This window comes from Panthera leo, chromosome B4, assembly GCF_018350215.1.
Source record: "Panthera leo isolate Ple1 chromosome B4, P.leo_Ple1_pat1.1, whole genome shotgun sequence".
Lineage (NCBI taxonomy): Eukaryota > Metazoa > Chordata > Mammalia > Carnivora > Felidae > Panthera > Panthera leo.
The window spans coordinates 45,168,340-45,185,356 of NC_056685.1; the positions used below are offsets into that span (position 1 = coordinate 45,168,340).

Sequence of the window (17,017 nt, forward strand, 5' to 3'; positions counted from 1 at the left end):
GCCCGGCCGCGCCCGGGCAGCCGGGCTCCCGGCCCGCAGAGGGGATCACGGCTGCGCGGACGCGCGTGGGCCGCGCTGCGGGGGGCTGCGCCGCGCGCTCCGCTGGCGGCCCTGGCCTCGCGCGGCCCCGCTCCCGCGGCTTCCCTCCGCCGCCGCCCCTCCCCCCGCCCGGCTTTTATTTCCCCGATGCCGGGCTGTAACCCGAGCTTTTATTTCCTGGTGGCTCCTTTAAGAGGCAGAGCTCAGTGCTGGGAATTCACGTCAGTTTCTGCACTGAAACTCTCAAGATCAATGAGCAAAGAGCTTTCTCAGTTCTGCCTTTCAGTTTCTCTCTTCCAGGAAGGAAAACATTCGAGAGAGCGAGGGAGAGCGGCGGGAGGGCGGGGGGCGGGGGCGCCGGCCGCGGGTGGGAGGAGAGAGCGGGAGGCCGGCCGGGCTGCGCCCCGGGTCGCCGCGCCGCGCCGCGACCTGCAGACCCCGCCGCCGCGCTCGGGCCCGGCTCCCACGCCCCCGCCGCCCCGCGCACCCAACTCCGCCGGCCGCCCCGCCCCGCGCGCTCGCAGACCCCCGGGGCGGCTGCCGGGAGAGATGCTGCAAGAAACTTCTTAAATGACCGCGTCCGGCTGGCCGTGGAGCGCTTCTGGGTTGGGGAGAGGAAAGGAAAGTGGAAAAAAACTGAGAACTTCCTGATCTCTCTCGCTGTGAGACATGTCTGAGACTCCTGCTCAGTGTAGCATTAAGGTAAAGATCTTCTCCCCCTCCCTCTGCGTGCTCGGAAACCTTGAGCTGCACCGGCCGGGGCAGTAGTGCTGGGCTCTTCCGAGGGGGCTGTTGCAGTTGCCTCGGTTGCAGTGAATTATTTGGGGCGCCGGGGAAGGAGATGCAGCTCGCGGCGGCGGCTGTACCCTTTCGTGTAACCTTGCTGCTCCCCCCGCCGAGCCCCATCTCGGCTCCTCGCCCCCCCCCCAGCCCACCCCCTTTCTTTTTGACAATTAAATGCCCGTCACAATTGGGCAGGAGGAACCCGAGTGGTCTCTAGACCTGTAAGACACCCCCGTAATTAGTGCGCTTTTGTAAAAAAAAACAAAACCAAAAACAAAACAACAACAAACCTGCTCCTACTCCTACTGCCAACATGTGACTGAAATGTAACTTTTGTTCCGGAGGGGTGGTCTCCTTAGGAAAAAAAAAAAAAGTGACTGCATCTCCAACGGGAGCTGAAGAACTTTTTTTTTTTTCCCCCTTAAAGGACTCCCGGGGTCAGATCAGACTGGATTTTCCCCCCCTCCTCTGATTGTAATTTCAAGCACTGTCGGAAAGACAGCCCTGGTGTCAGCTTTTCCTGGGCATTTGCACAATGAATTTCGTTCTTTCTTTTTTAAACCAAGGTAATTAAAGTTGCCGAGTGGTTATTGTACTCCGATGCATAGGAGAGTTAAGTAATCCCAAAGTAGAAAACTCCTGTGATGCATTATCTGAGTGACCAGGCAAAGTGACCTTCCCTGTTTGACAGTGCGGGGAGGGTATCTGAGAGTAGAAATCTCCCGGCTTTCTGGTGGTGTTTTGCAGCATTGTAAATGCAGGATGGTGGATGTTTGCAAACACGGTGTTTGGTTCCAGTATATGTACATGTGTATGTATCGATATCTATAGAGCCGGTGGTGCTGTGGTTTGTTGCTTCTAAAAAGTTGTAAAGTTTGCCACCGTGAGGAGGCAAGATGATTTGTCCATTTCCCCCAATTATTTTTCCCATCGCCGCATTTATTGAACACTTTATTTATTTCACGATTCCATCCGTCCCCCAGGTGGAAGAGCCTTCTGCTTCTGCCGGAGGCTGAAGCCACCGAAGTTTGTTTGTTTTTGGCTTGGGCCATTTAATATGTGCTCATTGAGTGGACACTGCAGAAACAATGAACAAATAACCTGTTTTCCTCATCTGTGGGGAATTAGAGAAACCTTTCCTGTTTTAACATGGCTTTTCCATTAGGGTCTGTTTAAAGGAAACAGTATTTTATTATATTTGCTTGCTAGGTTTTCATAATCATACTCAGATTTTAGTGTTTCTTATCAGGTGAGATTTTCATGGATTTTAAGATAGGGCTAATGTGAACTTAAAAAGTGGGTTGGGTTTCTTTGTTTTTGCCTCACAGGAATGCCCAGTGGAACTTTTGTGTTTGTGTATACCTGGGGTTATCCGTATGTCTGTGGTGAAGGGGGTGTCCCGGTAAATAATTTAAACTACTTGTATACTTCAAAACTAGTTTCTTTTGCTGTATGAATTAGATTCTACAATGCACACGGTATGGATCATCTGTTTGGACGCTTCACAACACAAACAGAGGGAACTGCATAATAGGGATTAAATCAGTAAATTGTATTTAATTCGATGGCAGTAACTCTGGCACCAGGAAAACCGGACCAGCTACGGGGTCCTCATTTTCGGGTGACCCCAACAAAAAGCTATCCTTTCTGTGACTTTTCTTGATACTTCTTTTAAAGGGACTGCATATCCCCACTGTTCTCATGGGCTGATTTATGTTCGTGCATAAATCAGAAAACTCCTACTGAGTGGCTGGTTCCGCTGTACTCCAGTGGGAAGAGTACAACAGCCCCTTTCCTTGCTCAGACATGCAGAACCGGTCCCAAACCCAGACAAAATACCGTCTTAAATGTGACATAAAAATTTCTTCCCTTATTGCTTACCCTCAGTTTGTTTGTTTGCTTTTTTTTTTTTTAGGTGCCTCTTTTCGTGACTTTGTATTTCCGTGTAATTGAGCTAGATTGAATGTTCTCCACTGGTAATGAAGTATCACTTTTATTTGGATGGTTCTTCACGGAGCCAGTGTATGACTGTTCTGTTTGCTGAGACTGTGCATATGTTTAGGTGCACATAGGTGAGGTGTATTTTTTCCAAGGAGTTTGCTTAATTCGCTGTGTTCCAGTAATAAGTGTTGCAGATCAAGGCCTGGGGATTATTCCGGGTCATCTGAAAATGTTCTGGTGATGTGTGCAGTGTTTCATTTAGTCCTTGGGATGTGGTACAGTGACTGCATAATAAAAAATGTTTGCTGGTAACCCGCAAGCAAGTACCGGGATTGCTTTTAGAGCCCAGTAAACAATAAACTTTTCTGTGGAGCAAAGAAGGAATGTCAGAAGCTGTCAAGGATGACCTGATGATTCTGATGGATTGAAGACATGTGACACGGAAGCGTGGCTCTAGGTGGAGAGATTTCCCTTACTCGTCCACTCCACTCCTGAAACCTTCCTCCCTTGCTCCTGTTCCTTACAAGCAGCTGGTCAGCAAGCGGTAAACTCGGCAGCTGGTGCGATGGCACACAGAGGCAGCCACGGAGGGAAGTGCTTAGTTTACTTCTGAGCAGTGTCTGTTCTGCTAGAAAAGACCAGTGTACCATTTGGGTGCAATTTCTAAGGTGAAAGTTTTTGAATCAGTCAATCAGCGACACCTTCGTATGTATCACTTATGTGGCAGTGGGTGACCTTGGATGCCTGATAAAGCACTTTTATATTTCTTTGGCGTTTTATAGGCATCTTTCCGTCACGTAGGGAGGTGACTTTCAGATGCGCATTGTACAGGAGAAGACAGGTTGACTAGCCCAAGGTCACCCAGACTGTCGTGGAGCCCCCACTGTTTCCCTGCACCGAGCTGCCCCATGCGTGGAGTGACACTCTAGTCCAAGAGTTTAAATGCTTCCCTTCCTGATCCTTGGGATTGTTCAAATGTAAGGATGGGGCAACCAACTATATAAAAAGTCAAATAACTTTTTTTCAGAGGATTGTGTGGCTGACTGCGCCGGTCATGGGACAAAGGAAGGAAGAGGCTGTCTTTTCCATCATCAGCCTTCACCTTCAAATCACCTGTTCAGTGTTAAGTTCAGCCAGCTTGCTGTGGAACGTGGTTATGGCACAGCAGACATAGTCCTTCATGTCTTGGTAGGCTGTTTTAGTCGTGAGGGCCATCCAGGTTACCAAAACTAGTGGTATAACTTCCTCTTCCCCTTTTCACTGCCCTCCCTACTTGTCTCTACTCTCCAATATGGTTGGCTTTCTTGGCAGAAAGCAATCTTTTTTCTTTTTCTTTTTTTTTTTTTTTTTGCTACAACTTGGATGGATGGATGGATGGATGGATGGATAGATAGATAGACAGATAGAGTGAGTGAGTCCAGGTTTCCCCTACTGGACTCTGAGCTCCTTGTGTTTAGCGATGATTGTCTTTGTATCCTGCTACCTAGCTTGGCACCTGGCATAGACATGTTTCTCAGTAATGTTTGCTGATTTGAAGTGAGGCATGGGAGGAGGTCATTGCCCTTTCTTCTGTTTGTCCCTGTGTACCAAAGGCTGACTTAACACCTGCATCCATTAGCTTGCGTCAAGTATTTAATAGAGCCACACTGCTCTCTCGGGGAGGCCTACGACACTCTCTGGGTGTCGGTCCAAAAATGATTATCAGTAGAATTTTGGTATAATAATACTATTTTTATCATTTTGGTAAAGTTAAACAAAAACGTTTGTGTCTAAACAAAGGAATTGAGTAAAAGATCATAAAAGGGCCTGAAGAATTACCTTAGAATCACGTTAGGCTCAGATTCGCAGGCTTCTAAGTTTCCCCCAGTCTCTCGGACAATTGAATCGGGGAACGTTCAGGCTTTCAGAGCTGGAAGACCTTAGAGATCACCTGGGCCAGCCTCTTATTTTCATAGGGAGGGGCTCCAGAGAACACAGTGGCTTGGCTTTGGCGAATTGGTGACTGAGCCAGGTTGAGAGCAGCGCAGGCCGTGTTCTCAGGCCCCTGCCCTGCATTTGCTGGGTTCGTGATGCATCCCTATAAAAGGCCAAGGACATTCGATACAATAGGCTGCACTCTCTCCGGCACTTCCTAGCTTGGTCCATTTTAATCCCAAGCCAGCTGGTATGAGGGCACGGAGGTATGTGCCAAGGAAGATGTGTGTGGGGGGAAGCCCTGGGCCCAGAGGGTGTATTGTTAGACGTGAGAAGAGGAAGGAGTAGGAGTAGGGGATCAGGGAAGAGGGACTTGACAGACTTGTATTTGCACCACTGTTTGCAGCACCAACTTTTGTTTTTTTTTAATTGTAAGACACGCACGATGTTCCGTTTACTGTCTTACGCGTGTTTAAGCGTCCAGTTCAGTAGTGCTAAGTATATTCGCATGGTTGTGCAACAGATCTCTGGAACTTTTTCGTCTTGCGGCTCGGAAACTCTGTACCCACTAAACACGAACTAAACACTGCATCCCTCTCCCCTCCTCCCAGCCCTTGGTAACCACCTTTCTGTTTTCTGTTTCTATGATTTCGACTACTTCAGTGCTCTGTGGAAGTGGAATCCTAGACTGTCATTTTGCTTATCGTAATGTCTTTGAGGCTCATCCACGTCGTACCGTAGCAGGTAATGTCTTTGAGGCTCATCCACGTCGTACCGTAGCGGGCACGGGATTTCCTTCTTGTTTTAAGGCTGCGTAATATTCCGTTTTATGTGTATGCCACATTTCCTTTACCCGCTCACCCGCTGATGGAGATTTCAGTTGCTTCTGTCTCCTGGCTGTTGTGAATCCAGCTTCAATGAACTTAGATGTGCAGTTATGTCTTCGAGATCCTGCTTTAAAAATTTTTTTTTTTAAACATTTATTTATTTTTGAGACAGAGAGAGACAGAGCATGAACGGGGGAGGGTCAGAGAGAGAGGGAGACACAGAATCTGAAACAGGCTCCAGGCTCTGAGCAGTCAGCACAGAGCCCGACGCGGGGCTCAAACCCACAGACAGTGAGATCGTGACCTGAGCCGAAGTCGGCCGCTTAACCGACTGAGCCACCCAGGCGCCCCTCGAGATCCTGCTTTAAGCCCTTTGGATGTATGCCCAAAGATGGGACGCATGGAATGCAGCAACACTTTTTTTTTTTTTTTTTTTTTTTTTTTTAAACAGTGTGTGAGAAGTCTGGTACTTCTGTGCTGGGCTGAGGGAACTGGGCCTGTTATGAAAAGCGCCCTTTTCTGAGGAAACCTTGGGTGGGCCATAGGCTCTTTTATCTAGGGGTGGCCAAACTTATACCTCAGTTAAGGTGTAGTAAGCTTCCTGTTTCACACAGTATGAGCTAAAAGCATGGCAGTTGGTCCTAGAAAAGTAGCTTCCTTCCTTCACATAGGTCAGTCAAGGGAAGAGGTACCCCTGATGTGGCTACCAGAGAACCCAAAGGAATTCTGTAAATCTGAGTTGAGCTGTGTGCACTCACGCCAAGGAAGGTAGAGGGGCAAGGAGGCACGGGGTTATTGGGACGAACGGGAAGAGCCGTTTCATTTCATTACCAACTGTGAAAAGTTGCCCTTTGGTGTGGTTCTCCCAGCTAAGCAGCGCAGTGTTAAATGAAGCCCCCTAGGGTGTGGGGGTTTACAAATGGCATATTTTTCTCTGTGAATGTGACTTTAGCAAAAGCGCTGGTGTTCGTTTTCAGGCAGAGTCTGGCCCTGCTGTATTCGTTGTTAGACGTGTGTCAGAAACCAATCTCTGTGTGTATTTGTTGCCGAGAATGAATGTGAGTACACTCAGGGTTCCCAGGCCAAAAGGGGCCCCGCTGAAAAACTAATCCCCGCCGCACCTAGTATTTGGGGAGTGGAAGAGTAGGCTGAATTAGCAAGAAGTTGGGATTATGGCCCATTGAGCAGAAAACACATTCTTATTTATTTCTCAACGTACAGGAACCAGACTGATAAAGCGTTGTTCACTGGGGCGTCTCAGGATGAGCCCCAGCGAATAGGCAAAAATGACGTGTGTTCCACATCACCTGTTGGTTAGAAATGAGTGCTGCTGTGTGCTCGAAACTGTTCTTTCAGTGTCGAAATGGTACCACAAATATATCATTTGCCTGATGAGCCTTTCTTCTGAGGTGGTGAAAATGTACAGTTCATCTGGTCTTGGTCTAAATGAGCTGGAATTTTCAGACTGTGGGAGGATGGTGGGGGTGTTGAGTGAGGAAGGCATTAGCCCGAGTTTGGTAAGTGTGGATTCCCAGATGAGCATGGCCGCGTCTGGGTCCTGTGGATTATGCTTATGGAAAACTGGGGAACACTTGCATTTTGGAGCTTTCCCAGTTCTGTGATTAAAGGTGTCTGTCAGCTGTTTTAGTGGTCATTGCTCCTACCTTTTCTCCCCTTCCTCCTCCTTCATCACCACCACCACCAACGTCGTGTATGGAATACCCCTGTGTGCTGGTCTGTGTGCTAAGGGCTTTACCTACATTATTTTGCTTACTCTTCACAACTCTCTCGAGGAGAGAGATTCTGAAAGATTCTGAAGCCCGGAGTGTTTAAGCCATGGATTGGTCCAAGAGCTCACCTGCCATAGGTGGTAAAGCTAGGGCCTATAGTTCCAAAGCATTTTCCATGACTGTTCTTGGGTGCGGCCATCTTTATGAAGAGAAGTAGGAAATCGAGAGTGACGAGTGATGGTGGAGGCTCCCATGAGCTGGGATGAAGGGCAGGAATGAGGCTGCAGAGATGTTTATGAGGCCCCAAGTTCCCTTCCCATTCTGGGTTCCCCTGAAGGTGGATTTCTCCTCACTGTTCCTCTCACGGTGGGGAGAGCTAGATGGCCACACTGTGCAAATCATCTTCGAATCAATGTCCAGATCTTCCATTTTTATTCCAATCTCTGGTATTCGCTAGCGATGTTTTGTCTTTCGACGGGTTTCATTTTGGGCCCTTTATGTTGTCAGAAACCTTTCTTTTCCCTCTCTGCCTTTTTCTTCTTTCCCCTGGCACCTAATTTCACCTGAATGTGGGTGACAGGCTGTGCGGTGTCCTCTCATCCTGTCCAGCCTCTGGGTTGGATGCCTTTGTCCGCGTTACTCTCTGGTCAGTCTCTTTTCCTTCCACAGCTTTTTTTTTTTTTTTTCCCTCCCTTGAAACTCTTTATACTATCGATCAACGTAAAATTTTTCTTTAACCCATCCCTCATGTACATCCTCAATACTGTATGATTTCTGGGAATCTGTTTGAGATCTTTTCAGATATTCCCTGATTATCGCCTACCACCAAAGGAATCATCTTTTTTTTCCCCCTCCCTCTTTCCTGATAGTCTGACCACACTGGCCTGGTTTATTTTACTTGAGTGAAGAGAGGATTTTGGCCATCTGACTTCACAACATTTTGGATTTGAATGGCTCTAACAAAGCCTGTCTACAGAGCAGATGTGGGGAAGGAAGCAGAGAGAGAGATTGTGTGGAGGTAATAAGAAGGAATCTAAGAGCGCCCAAGCCAAATTTCTCATGAAACAGATGAGGAAACTGAGTCCGTTGGCATTTATTTATTAACTTATTAATATTTTATTGAGACAGAGCACAAGCAGGGGAGAGGCAGAGAGAGAGGGAGACACAGAATCCGAAGCAGGCTCCAGGCTCCGAGCTGTCAGCACAGAGCCTGACATGGGGATTGAACCCACCAACTGTGAGATCATGATCTGAGCCAAAGTCGTACGGTTAACCGACTCAGCCACCCGGCACCCCTGAGTCCTTTGGCATTTAAATAGCATGCCTGAGATCACATTGTGCATTGTACCTGAGCCAGAGCCAGAGTCAGAATCAGGTGTTCTGTCCTCGGGCCATGTCCCTCTAACACTGGCTGGGGAAAAGTGATACAGAGCAGACAAGAATTCAGAAAGTGAAGCTTTATCACAAGGACTCCTATAGAGTTAAACCCATTTGTATGGCACCCCACAATGACTGATGATATTAATGATCATAATTATGACTTCCAAGTTAAAGACAAGCTTTAAGTTATGAGATTTAGGAAGTGAGAAAATGTAATGCATTTTGGAAAGCTATCCAACAAAAATGTTTGGCATAAAAATAATGTGAAGTTTTAAAAGGCTACGCTTCAGTTATCTGGATGAATGACTTACGAAAAATATGTTAGTCCCCAGTGAAGACAGGAAGGAGCTATCCAATAAATCTGTATGCTCACCAGACCTGTGTACTCCTTGGGGGTATTTTCCCTTTGTGTGTGGGAGTCAGACATACGGAAAACGATCTCATTTCCTGAATGACCTGAAAAGGACGCATCACCCCGCCAGCACGAGCACTAAGGGTGAGTGTGCACAATGATGTAAGTGTCGCCACAGTGTAGTTCCAGTCACCTCTACTTCAGATTTTGATTCGCATTTTATTCTGTCTGGTGTTCTTTGGTTCTCATCTATAAAGTCGATTTCCCTTAAGAGGATTGTAAGTTGCTGGGAAGAGGGGGCCAGTCATTGCCTTACCGCCGAGCCCTTCTCGGGGAAGACCACGGACACGGGAGTGGACCGACAGGAGTGTGAATCCTGGTCCTTGAACTTGAATTTATTAATCTTCATCTTCAACCTGTGAACTCATCTGAAGTGGTAATAAAGATACCTGTCTCTTGAGATATGTCAATTTTATAATGCAGCAACTTACTTTGTTAAGAAAAAAAAAAGGTAGTTCTCTCTCCCTTTATGTATCCTCCACAATATCTAGATCTGGAAGGAGCTAGAGATTTTCTAGAGCGTGCCTACGTGATACAGTTGGTGCAGCGGCCAGAGATGTTGACGGTTTGCTCACGTGGCTGGTAGGTGGCACCTTCCAGAACCAAAGATCTAGGTCTCCCCAGTTGGCCGACTCCCAGCAAGCGTCCTTGCCGCTGTCCCACTGGTTTCTCCTAGGGCTGGGGTCACTCAGTCCTGGTTGAGCAAAGCTCATAGTTTAACTTTAATTGAATGCAAGCCTTGACAATAGGACAGATGAGCCAGCTGCGGTTACATGATAATAACCAAGGCCTTTGGCATCTTCCAGTAAAGTTTTGAGGGAATGGCTAGTACGGTTCTGAATAAGTTTCAAAGATAAAAAGAAAAGGAAAAAAAAAAAAACAACCCTAAGCCTGGAAGTACTGTGCAGTGACTCTAACTAGCATTATTACTCAGCACTCAAGTATTTGAACCTACTCAGGGATCCGCTGGTTCACACAGTTGCTTATTATTTGCGGCTAGGGCGAGACTTGAACGAGGGCATCGGTTCTTTAGTCTGCTTTTGTTGAACAGGCAGTTCCACGTCTGTCTGACCACAGAGCAGACACTGTTTGCTGCGGGGTGGTGAATTTCCAGTTTCAAGAGCCGGGAGTATATATGGCTCTCGGTGGAAGTTTATACAGAAGAGTCTGAGAAAGCCAAATTTGTTACTTTGGGCCATGAGGGAGCCTTTGTTTTTAGATGTTCAGGGACCGACGTATCTGTTTTCAGCAGCTTTGTTCTCTTTGCCGTGGACTTGAAATGCTTTCCTGAGTTTTCCTCTGCATGTCCACGTTCCATGACAAGATGAAATGAATGACCCTTTTTGAGGCACAGTGGGGAGAATGTTGGCTCCTCGTCTGCTGACCCCACGCGGCAGGCGTGGGTGCTTTTGGGCTATTGGAAAAAAAGCATAGGTTTGGAAAGAAACCGTTCCTCTGCACTCTTCCTTGGAAAACACAAGTGAAAGCTGGATATTTTCTTCTCAGCTGCCTTGTCCCCTCCCCAGTGGGTTATGACGGGCCATGTAACTTTATCTTTCTGGAGACTTATCTGTGTAACAGGCAGTAACCCCTGCTCCACTGACATCCCCTATATGTGAGGAAGCAGTAACCAAAGATGAGATGCTGACTCTAAACTATTTCCTGGAAGAAAGGAGCTGCAGATACAAATCAGCCTGGTAATTAAAAAAAAAAAAAAAAAAAAAATGAAGCCCCAAAGAACAGCCTGTTTGTCTCTGAAGTTACCCATTTCTCTAACACCTTTCCTTGTCCCCTAGTGAAAGTGTGGGTCTGGGTGTGGCCCTGGTGACAGCGTTGGGAGATGGGAAAGAAAGGAGAGGGCTCAGATCTGCCCGCCTGGCCACGGGTGTGGCCAGAGCAGCGCTGGGCTCCCTGATGGAGAATCCAGGTCAAGGGACAATTTAGAGTTTGTGTCATCCAAAGCCTACTAATTAACACTCAGATCAATACATCTGCACTGGGATGGGCAAGAGGGAATGTCACAGAGACTTGATAGAAAGGTGGGTGGGACTTTGCTGAGCTCTTTTCTGGATTGTTCTGAGGAGCTTAGCCAAGGGAAGGGGACTTTTCTCCACCTTAGTTCCTTCATTATTCACTGTTGCTTCAAGACCATTTGTCTTTCCCACAGTGTCCTTGACCATCGAATCAGAGTCTCCTGCCAGAGGAGAACCACATAAGAGAGTCTTGTGACTCACCATATGGTCTAGCTGTGTCTTTTCACGTATAGACAGACTTGTGATCACAGGTGGGGCCCCCAAGGGGACAGAAGTGGATTCTCTTTCCTCTGGGCCTGTGTGTGTCCTTGTGCCCAGCTTCCTGACACATAGTTGGTACACCCTCGTTTTGGGAGATGGAAAATCGGAAGGATTGGACCCCTGGTGCATTTTGTAGTCGCTGTGTCCTCCTTTTGACCTGAGATGTGGGAGGTTTCAGATCTGTGTCATGAGGTCACATGACTGGTACTTTGCACTGTTGAGACCCATGGCTCTCCTCACTCGTGGGTCTTGACATTAATGGCCAGTGATGGGTGGGGACAGCAGGTCAGGAGTCCCTCTCACTTGGTGCCTTTGATGTGGTCTGTGTTCGAAGTGAGGTGAACGAGGTGGGGAGAGCTGTCATTTGGGACTGAAATATGAGTGACCTAGGTCCTTGGTCTGGAGGTGTCCTCTTCCCCCTGGCCAGGAGGGCTGAATGACCCAAGGTGGCTGACTACATCCCAGATCCCCTGGAAAACTGCTAGCTCTTTATTTGACTTTGTGCCATTTAGTCCTTCCCTTAGTCTGCTGACTTGAATACTTTAGGATGAAGTGGAAGGAGAGACCTTATGAGTCGAAAAGGTAAGAGTTTTTACCCTCCCAGGGCACCTGGGTTGGGTGGCTCCGTTGGTTAAGTGTCTGACTTCGCCTCAGGTCATGATCTCACGGTTCATGAGTTCGAGCCCCACATCAGGCTCTCAGCTGTCAGCTCATGGAACTCCGCTTGAGATCCTCTGTCCCTCTCTCTGCCCCTCCCCTGCTCGCTCTCTCTCTCAAAAATAAGTAAACATTAAAAAATTATTTAAAATAAAAAAGAGTCTTTACCTTCAGAAAACCAGAGACACAGAGGCTCACTTTCTGAATTTTGCATTGCGCTTTTTTGTGTCTCTGAGACTTTATGCCTTTGACTGTGAGCTGGGTGGCGATGGTCCATTTCTCTGCAGACAGAAGCCCCCTGTAGGTCAGATGTAGCTTTTGAACACAGTGGAATCCAGTGGGGATGTTGGAGGGCACAGGAAGGCCAGAGTGATGATCTTATCATCTTTGTGTTGCCAAGATAGGCGGGGAGATGGGCAAAGGGACCCGGGCGTTCAGATACATCTCAAGTGGGGCACCTATTAGAATATCCGTCTTACTTACTCCCACCCTTCCTGGTACTTTGGCTCTTCTACACTACCTACCTCAGGAAATGAACCAGGGGGCCCTGATATCAATGGCAGGATATTTCTTGGTCGTCTTTTGGGTGCAAGGGGAGATCTGTGGGACAAGACCTCAGAGGGAAAAGAACCCTAAAACTGCAAGAAGGAAACAAGGTCTAGAGCCATGCAGACCCGCTGAAAGGCCTAGTTATTCCTGCAGAGAGGGAAGAGGTGGCCCCAAGGGCAGAAGTCACCGTTACTTTGAGTTAGCTCTTCTGAGAATTCTTCTGTCTCAAAAAATTTGGTAAAATAGCCAAATGGAGCTTCTGTAAACCATGGGGAATGCCTATGTGTGCTTTTGTGGTTAGCTCTCGTGTTGAGCAGTCTGATTTAAGGGAAAGATGCTTCTGTGTACATTTCCATTTCAGTTGTGGTATTTGAAGGTTTACCATGGAGGAGGAGGTGTGGGTGAATGAGAAGACAGTCCTCTTGCCTCTTGCTTCAGTTATATCTAGGTTACAGGCGAAAGTAAGTTCACAACACATCCACTTTCTTATTCGGTCGGGTCCATTTTAGGATGGCCCGCAGAGGCCAGGGCAAATCCAGTCACTCTACCTTGGCGCTCCTGTTTCTGGACTGCCGGACTCAATGCCAGGTGGATTATTGGAAAGAATTCACTTCACAGGCTTGGCTCCCGGATCGGTGTCTGTGATTCTCCGTGGGGTCTCGTATTAGGGCTCTCTTCTCTTAATCCTTGTGGGGCCCGTGTTGACAAGATCATGCTACTTTGGGGAAGTTCTGGCCGCACACTTCCCCAAGCAGGGTGAGGCAAGTGTTGTCCAGCTGGCTGCCTATTGGGCAGTTGGCCATGCTTGGCACTTCTGAGTTTCTGGTATACCAGTTGCCAGAAAGGCAGTCTCTCAGCTGGTCCTGGTGTCCCCAGGGCACAAATGTTAGGCTCTGGAGGAAAATTTCATAAGTTCGCATTCATTCTTTGTTTTCATGTGTGTGCATTTATGGCATTATAATTGAAGTGCATTTAAAGATGGCTCCACACTCCAAAGCCTAGCAAGTAGCTTCTTTGGGTCAGGGAGAGGTCCCAGATAAAATTATTGAAGGACCGTGTGCAAGAACGCGCACTGGAGGTTAGAATGAGCCTGTGCTAAGGAGAACAGTGAGAGGGTCGCAGACACCATGCCTTTAGATGCTATTTTTAGTTCTAGTCATGACTGTGTGGTATGGCTTATGCTTCCTTGGGCATCATTCCGCTTTTATTCTAAGCGTTTGTTCTTGTGACTCTGCGTACATGCTCGTGTGCATGCTCACAGGATCATAAGTCACAGAAATTACGGTATAATCTGTTTTCTAGCTTATAGAGTGAAAGATTGCACAAAACCCAGCCTTGTGGCAAGAAAACCTTACATATAGATGTAAAATATATCTCCTTGGAGGGCTGGCTTTCTGATGGGCTATAAACGGATTGTTAAACAGCAATGTGAGGGGCTGTTAACAAGCTGTTTCTAGGAGCATCTCCCTGGTCTGGTCTGAAAAGGTAATGTGTACATATTAGAGCTATGAAATAGTTTTCCTGTGGTGTTTATACGTTGGTAGATCGTGTGTGTGTGTGTGTGTGTGTGTGTGTGTGTGTGTGTGTGTCTTCAGTGGTGAATGAACTGAAGAGATCCTTTTAAATGTTGTTTCTTTTCTTCTACATTAAGTGTCCACATTCTACCTTGGGCTGTGTTCTGGTTTTTTAAGCTGGCTTAAGTGAAGAGGTGTTTGGTCAGCCAAACTTCAGAAAGCTTCAATTCGTTTATGAAAATACCCTATGTATGCAATCACTGCTTTAAGGACTTAGAAGACACCGATGGATGGGTAAATCACCTCCTCATGAGCAAAGTAGCATTCAGGTTTCCAAGTTCGGCAAAGCAGTGTTCCTATTAGGTATCTAATATGAGTTGAACTCCTTTTCACGGTCAGGTGTCCTAGCTGAACGTGGGTCCGTGCCAGTTTCTGCTACTATTGGATTTTAATGAGAACTCTTTCTTGTTACTAGGATGCCATGCTTCTACTGTGTTCACAGCTGCTGTGTTAAAAAACAGGTGTCTCTTATAATCCTCTGACTGGATCAGTTTGCTAGGCTGGCAAAGCCTCGTTATTATAGTTTTTATTTATTTATCTGTGCCCCACATAGGTCAGACACTGCCAGGAGCTGTTGGTGAGTGGGATTAATGTGAGAGAAGATGGTCGCTCTCCTTGGTGGAGGTTTCTGTGAAAAGAATCCATCTAAGATCTCACACCACAAAGACAGAGCTAAATAAAACTGTTCGGGATACGAATCACAGGGGAGAACAGCCAAAAGAAGGATAGTAAATGAATAGTTCTGCCAAGTCACCTCTCTGTCATTCTTCAAAGGCCAACTTAAAGCCAGTGCTGCCACAAACGCCATCCAGGACTAAGGGGCGTGAGTGATGGCCCTTCTCTGGTCCCTGGCACAGTAACAGATTCATCCGCTGGTGCTTCTTAAGGCTGCTGGTCCCTAAGCTTCTGGAAGGCAGATGTTCTGTCTTCTCAGGCCTGGAAGGCAAGCTGGGGTCCTGCCGCACGCCTCATCCCTCTCACCCTGTTTTTTTCTTCTTCGTCCTCACTGGTACTGTCTTCCCTCCGGCCCCAGAGTTTTCAGGAGTCTGCCACCTCACCGTCCTACCTCCGTGCCCTACACTTTCCAGTCCAACCCACGGTGATTCTTTGCCGGCTAAAATTTGGTCCCGTGAGTTCCTTTTCGACGCTGCCCCTCAGGATGAAACCCAGCCCTTCATCATGGAAGGCCCGGTGCACTCTTCCTTTCCGGAACCCTTCTCCAACCTCCCCCTCCGTATTAGCTTCCAACCAAGACCTGCTCTTCTCTCAAACCACATAATGAGCTTAGTGCCTGGAATCTTCCCCTCATTCTTTTTCCGCCTGGTAGCCAGCCTGTCACCTAAAGCCCATTTCTCAAGCTTCCCGTGTTGCTGATAGGCACAGTGTCCTTCAACTCATTGAACATGCCTGCTGTTGGCATTGAATTCAGCGAGAGCCCATGGGGAGCAGGAGTCTGAGGGATTCGTTTTTTATGTTTCCAGTGTCCAGCACAGTGCTTGGCACAGAGAAGGTCCAATGTATGTTAGCCAAATAGAGTTTTTTTTTCAATCAACAAGTATTTATTAAGCTTCTGTTATGGGCTCAGTGGGTGCCAGGCTCTGTGATACGTAAGTGGGAAGAGGAACACCTTGCACAGTCGAAATCCTGAGCAACTAACCCTTAAAGGTAGAGGAAGGAAGAAAGAGAGCCCACTTTCGCTGCAGTGTGAGACCACGAGGCAAGGCTATCTGCACTGTCAGACCCCGTACCTAAGGTGCTCGTGAGAGACTTCAGCGCTGGACACACACACCCACAGGACCCACTCACACTTTCCCTCTTGATTGCCCACCTTCCAGAGAGGAGCACAGATAGCTGGAGAAGAGGCTCCAGGACCTTTAGGCCAGATGTGAAGGGAGAAGCATGGAAAGCCCCAAATGAGTAAATGTATATACTGATCTGCCCTCTTTCTTGGCTTGGCTCAGGATGCCCCTGGGTCCGGGAGAGAGAGCTGATAGCTGTGTGTTGCCGCCACGTGTAGCCTTGACATCGTTGGCCGTGACCCTCTGGGAACCAGCGGCTGGTCGCCACTGCGGGGGGCTGCCCGTCGTCCCCTCCCCTCATTCCTCTCCCGGCTGGTTGGCAGAGAGAGCCTGAGAGAGCAGCACGGCTTCCTGAGCCTTCTGTGAAGTCTGTGATTGCCTTGCCAAGTCAAGGGAGGAATCTGAGCCTGCACTTGGGTCAGCCCTTTTCAGCTTTCTCCTCCTGATCCCGTGTTCTGTTCTGTCTCCACTTATCTGAGCCGCTGATCTCCTTGGAGCTCTTATTTTACTCCCAGCATGTTGCCCTGGGGGCCTAAACTGGAGAGAACACCTGAGTGTGCCACAGGACTAGAAAAACAACTCAAAGCCATGTCTTAGGGGCCGGATGACGGCCTCACCATTTCTCTTCACACTGGACAACTCAGTGCTCCTTACTTAAAGAGGAGGCTCTTAGGAGATTGTGTTAAGGGTTATGAACAGTCTGGTAAGTGGGAAATGGACCAAGAGGGAAAAGTCAGGTATTTTCAGATACAAGCAGACATCCCTAGACCTTCCACACAAGCCCAAATGTCTCATTTTCTTATTCTTGTCTGCCATTAACATACAGCTGGGATGTGGGGCATTGGAGATATGGGAAAAGTTTCAACTTCCTGAACCCAAGCAGACCCCAGCAAAGGTTCCCCAAACTGTCACCTGCCAGGTTTTCCTGGTTACCTGTGGGGGGGGCGCTCTTTTCCAGACCCACACTGCAGCTGCCGGGCTAGCCCTCCCAGCCTCCATCTCAGCTCTGCTGCAGGGGACCCGTCTCCACACTGCTTAGAGTGTCTAGGCCTTTCTGTCCCCGCCGGCAGCCCGAGGTTTCCCTGGCCTCAGATCGGCTCCAGGAGGGGTGGTGTGCA

General features: G+C 48.0%; 1 protein-coding gene across 4 annotated transcripts in view; it reads left to right on the forward strand.

Moving 5' to 3' along the window:
• The first annotated feature begins 510 nt into the window (after positions 1-510).
• Positions 511-17,017, forward strand: part of ETV6 (ETS variant transcription factor 6) — a 251,012-nt gene continuing 234,505 nt past the window's right edge. For 2 of the 4 annotated variants that reach the window (XM_042945815.1, XM_042945814.1), the window contains exon 1: positions 511-741. In XM_042945815.1, coding sequence (XP_042801749.1) covers positions 709-741 — 33 coding nt within the window. In that variant the 5' untranslated portion in view covers positions 511-708. The remainder of the gene's footprint in view (positions 742-17,017) is intronic. The other 2 variants (XM_042945813.1, XM_042945816.1) reach the window with 1 other exon arrangement.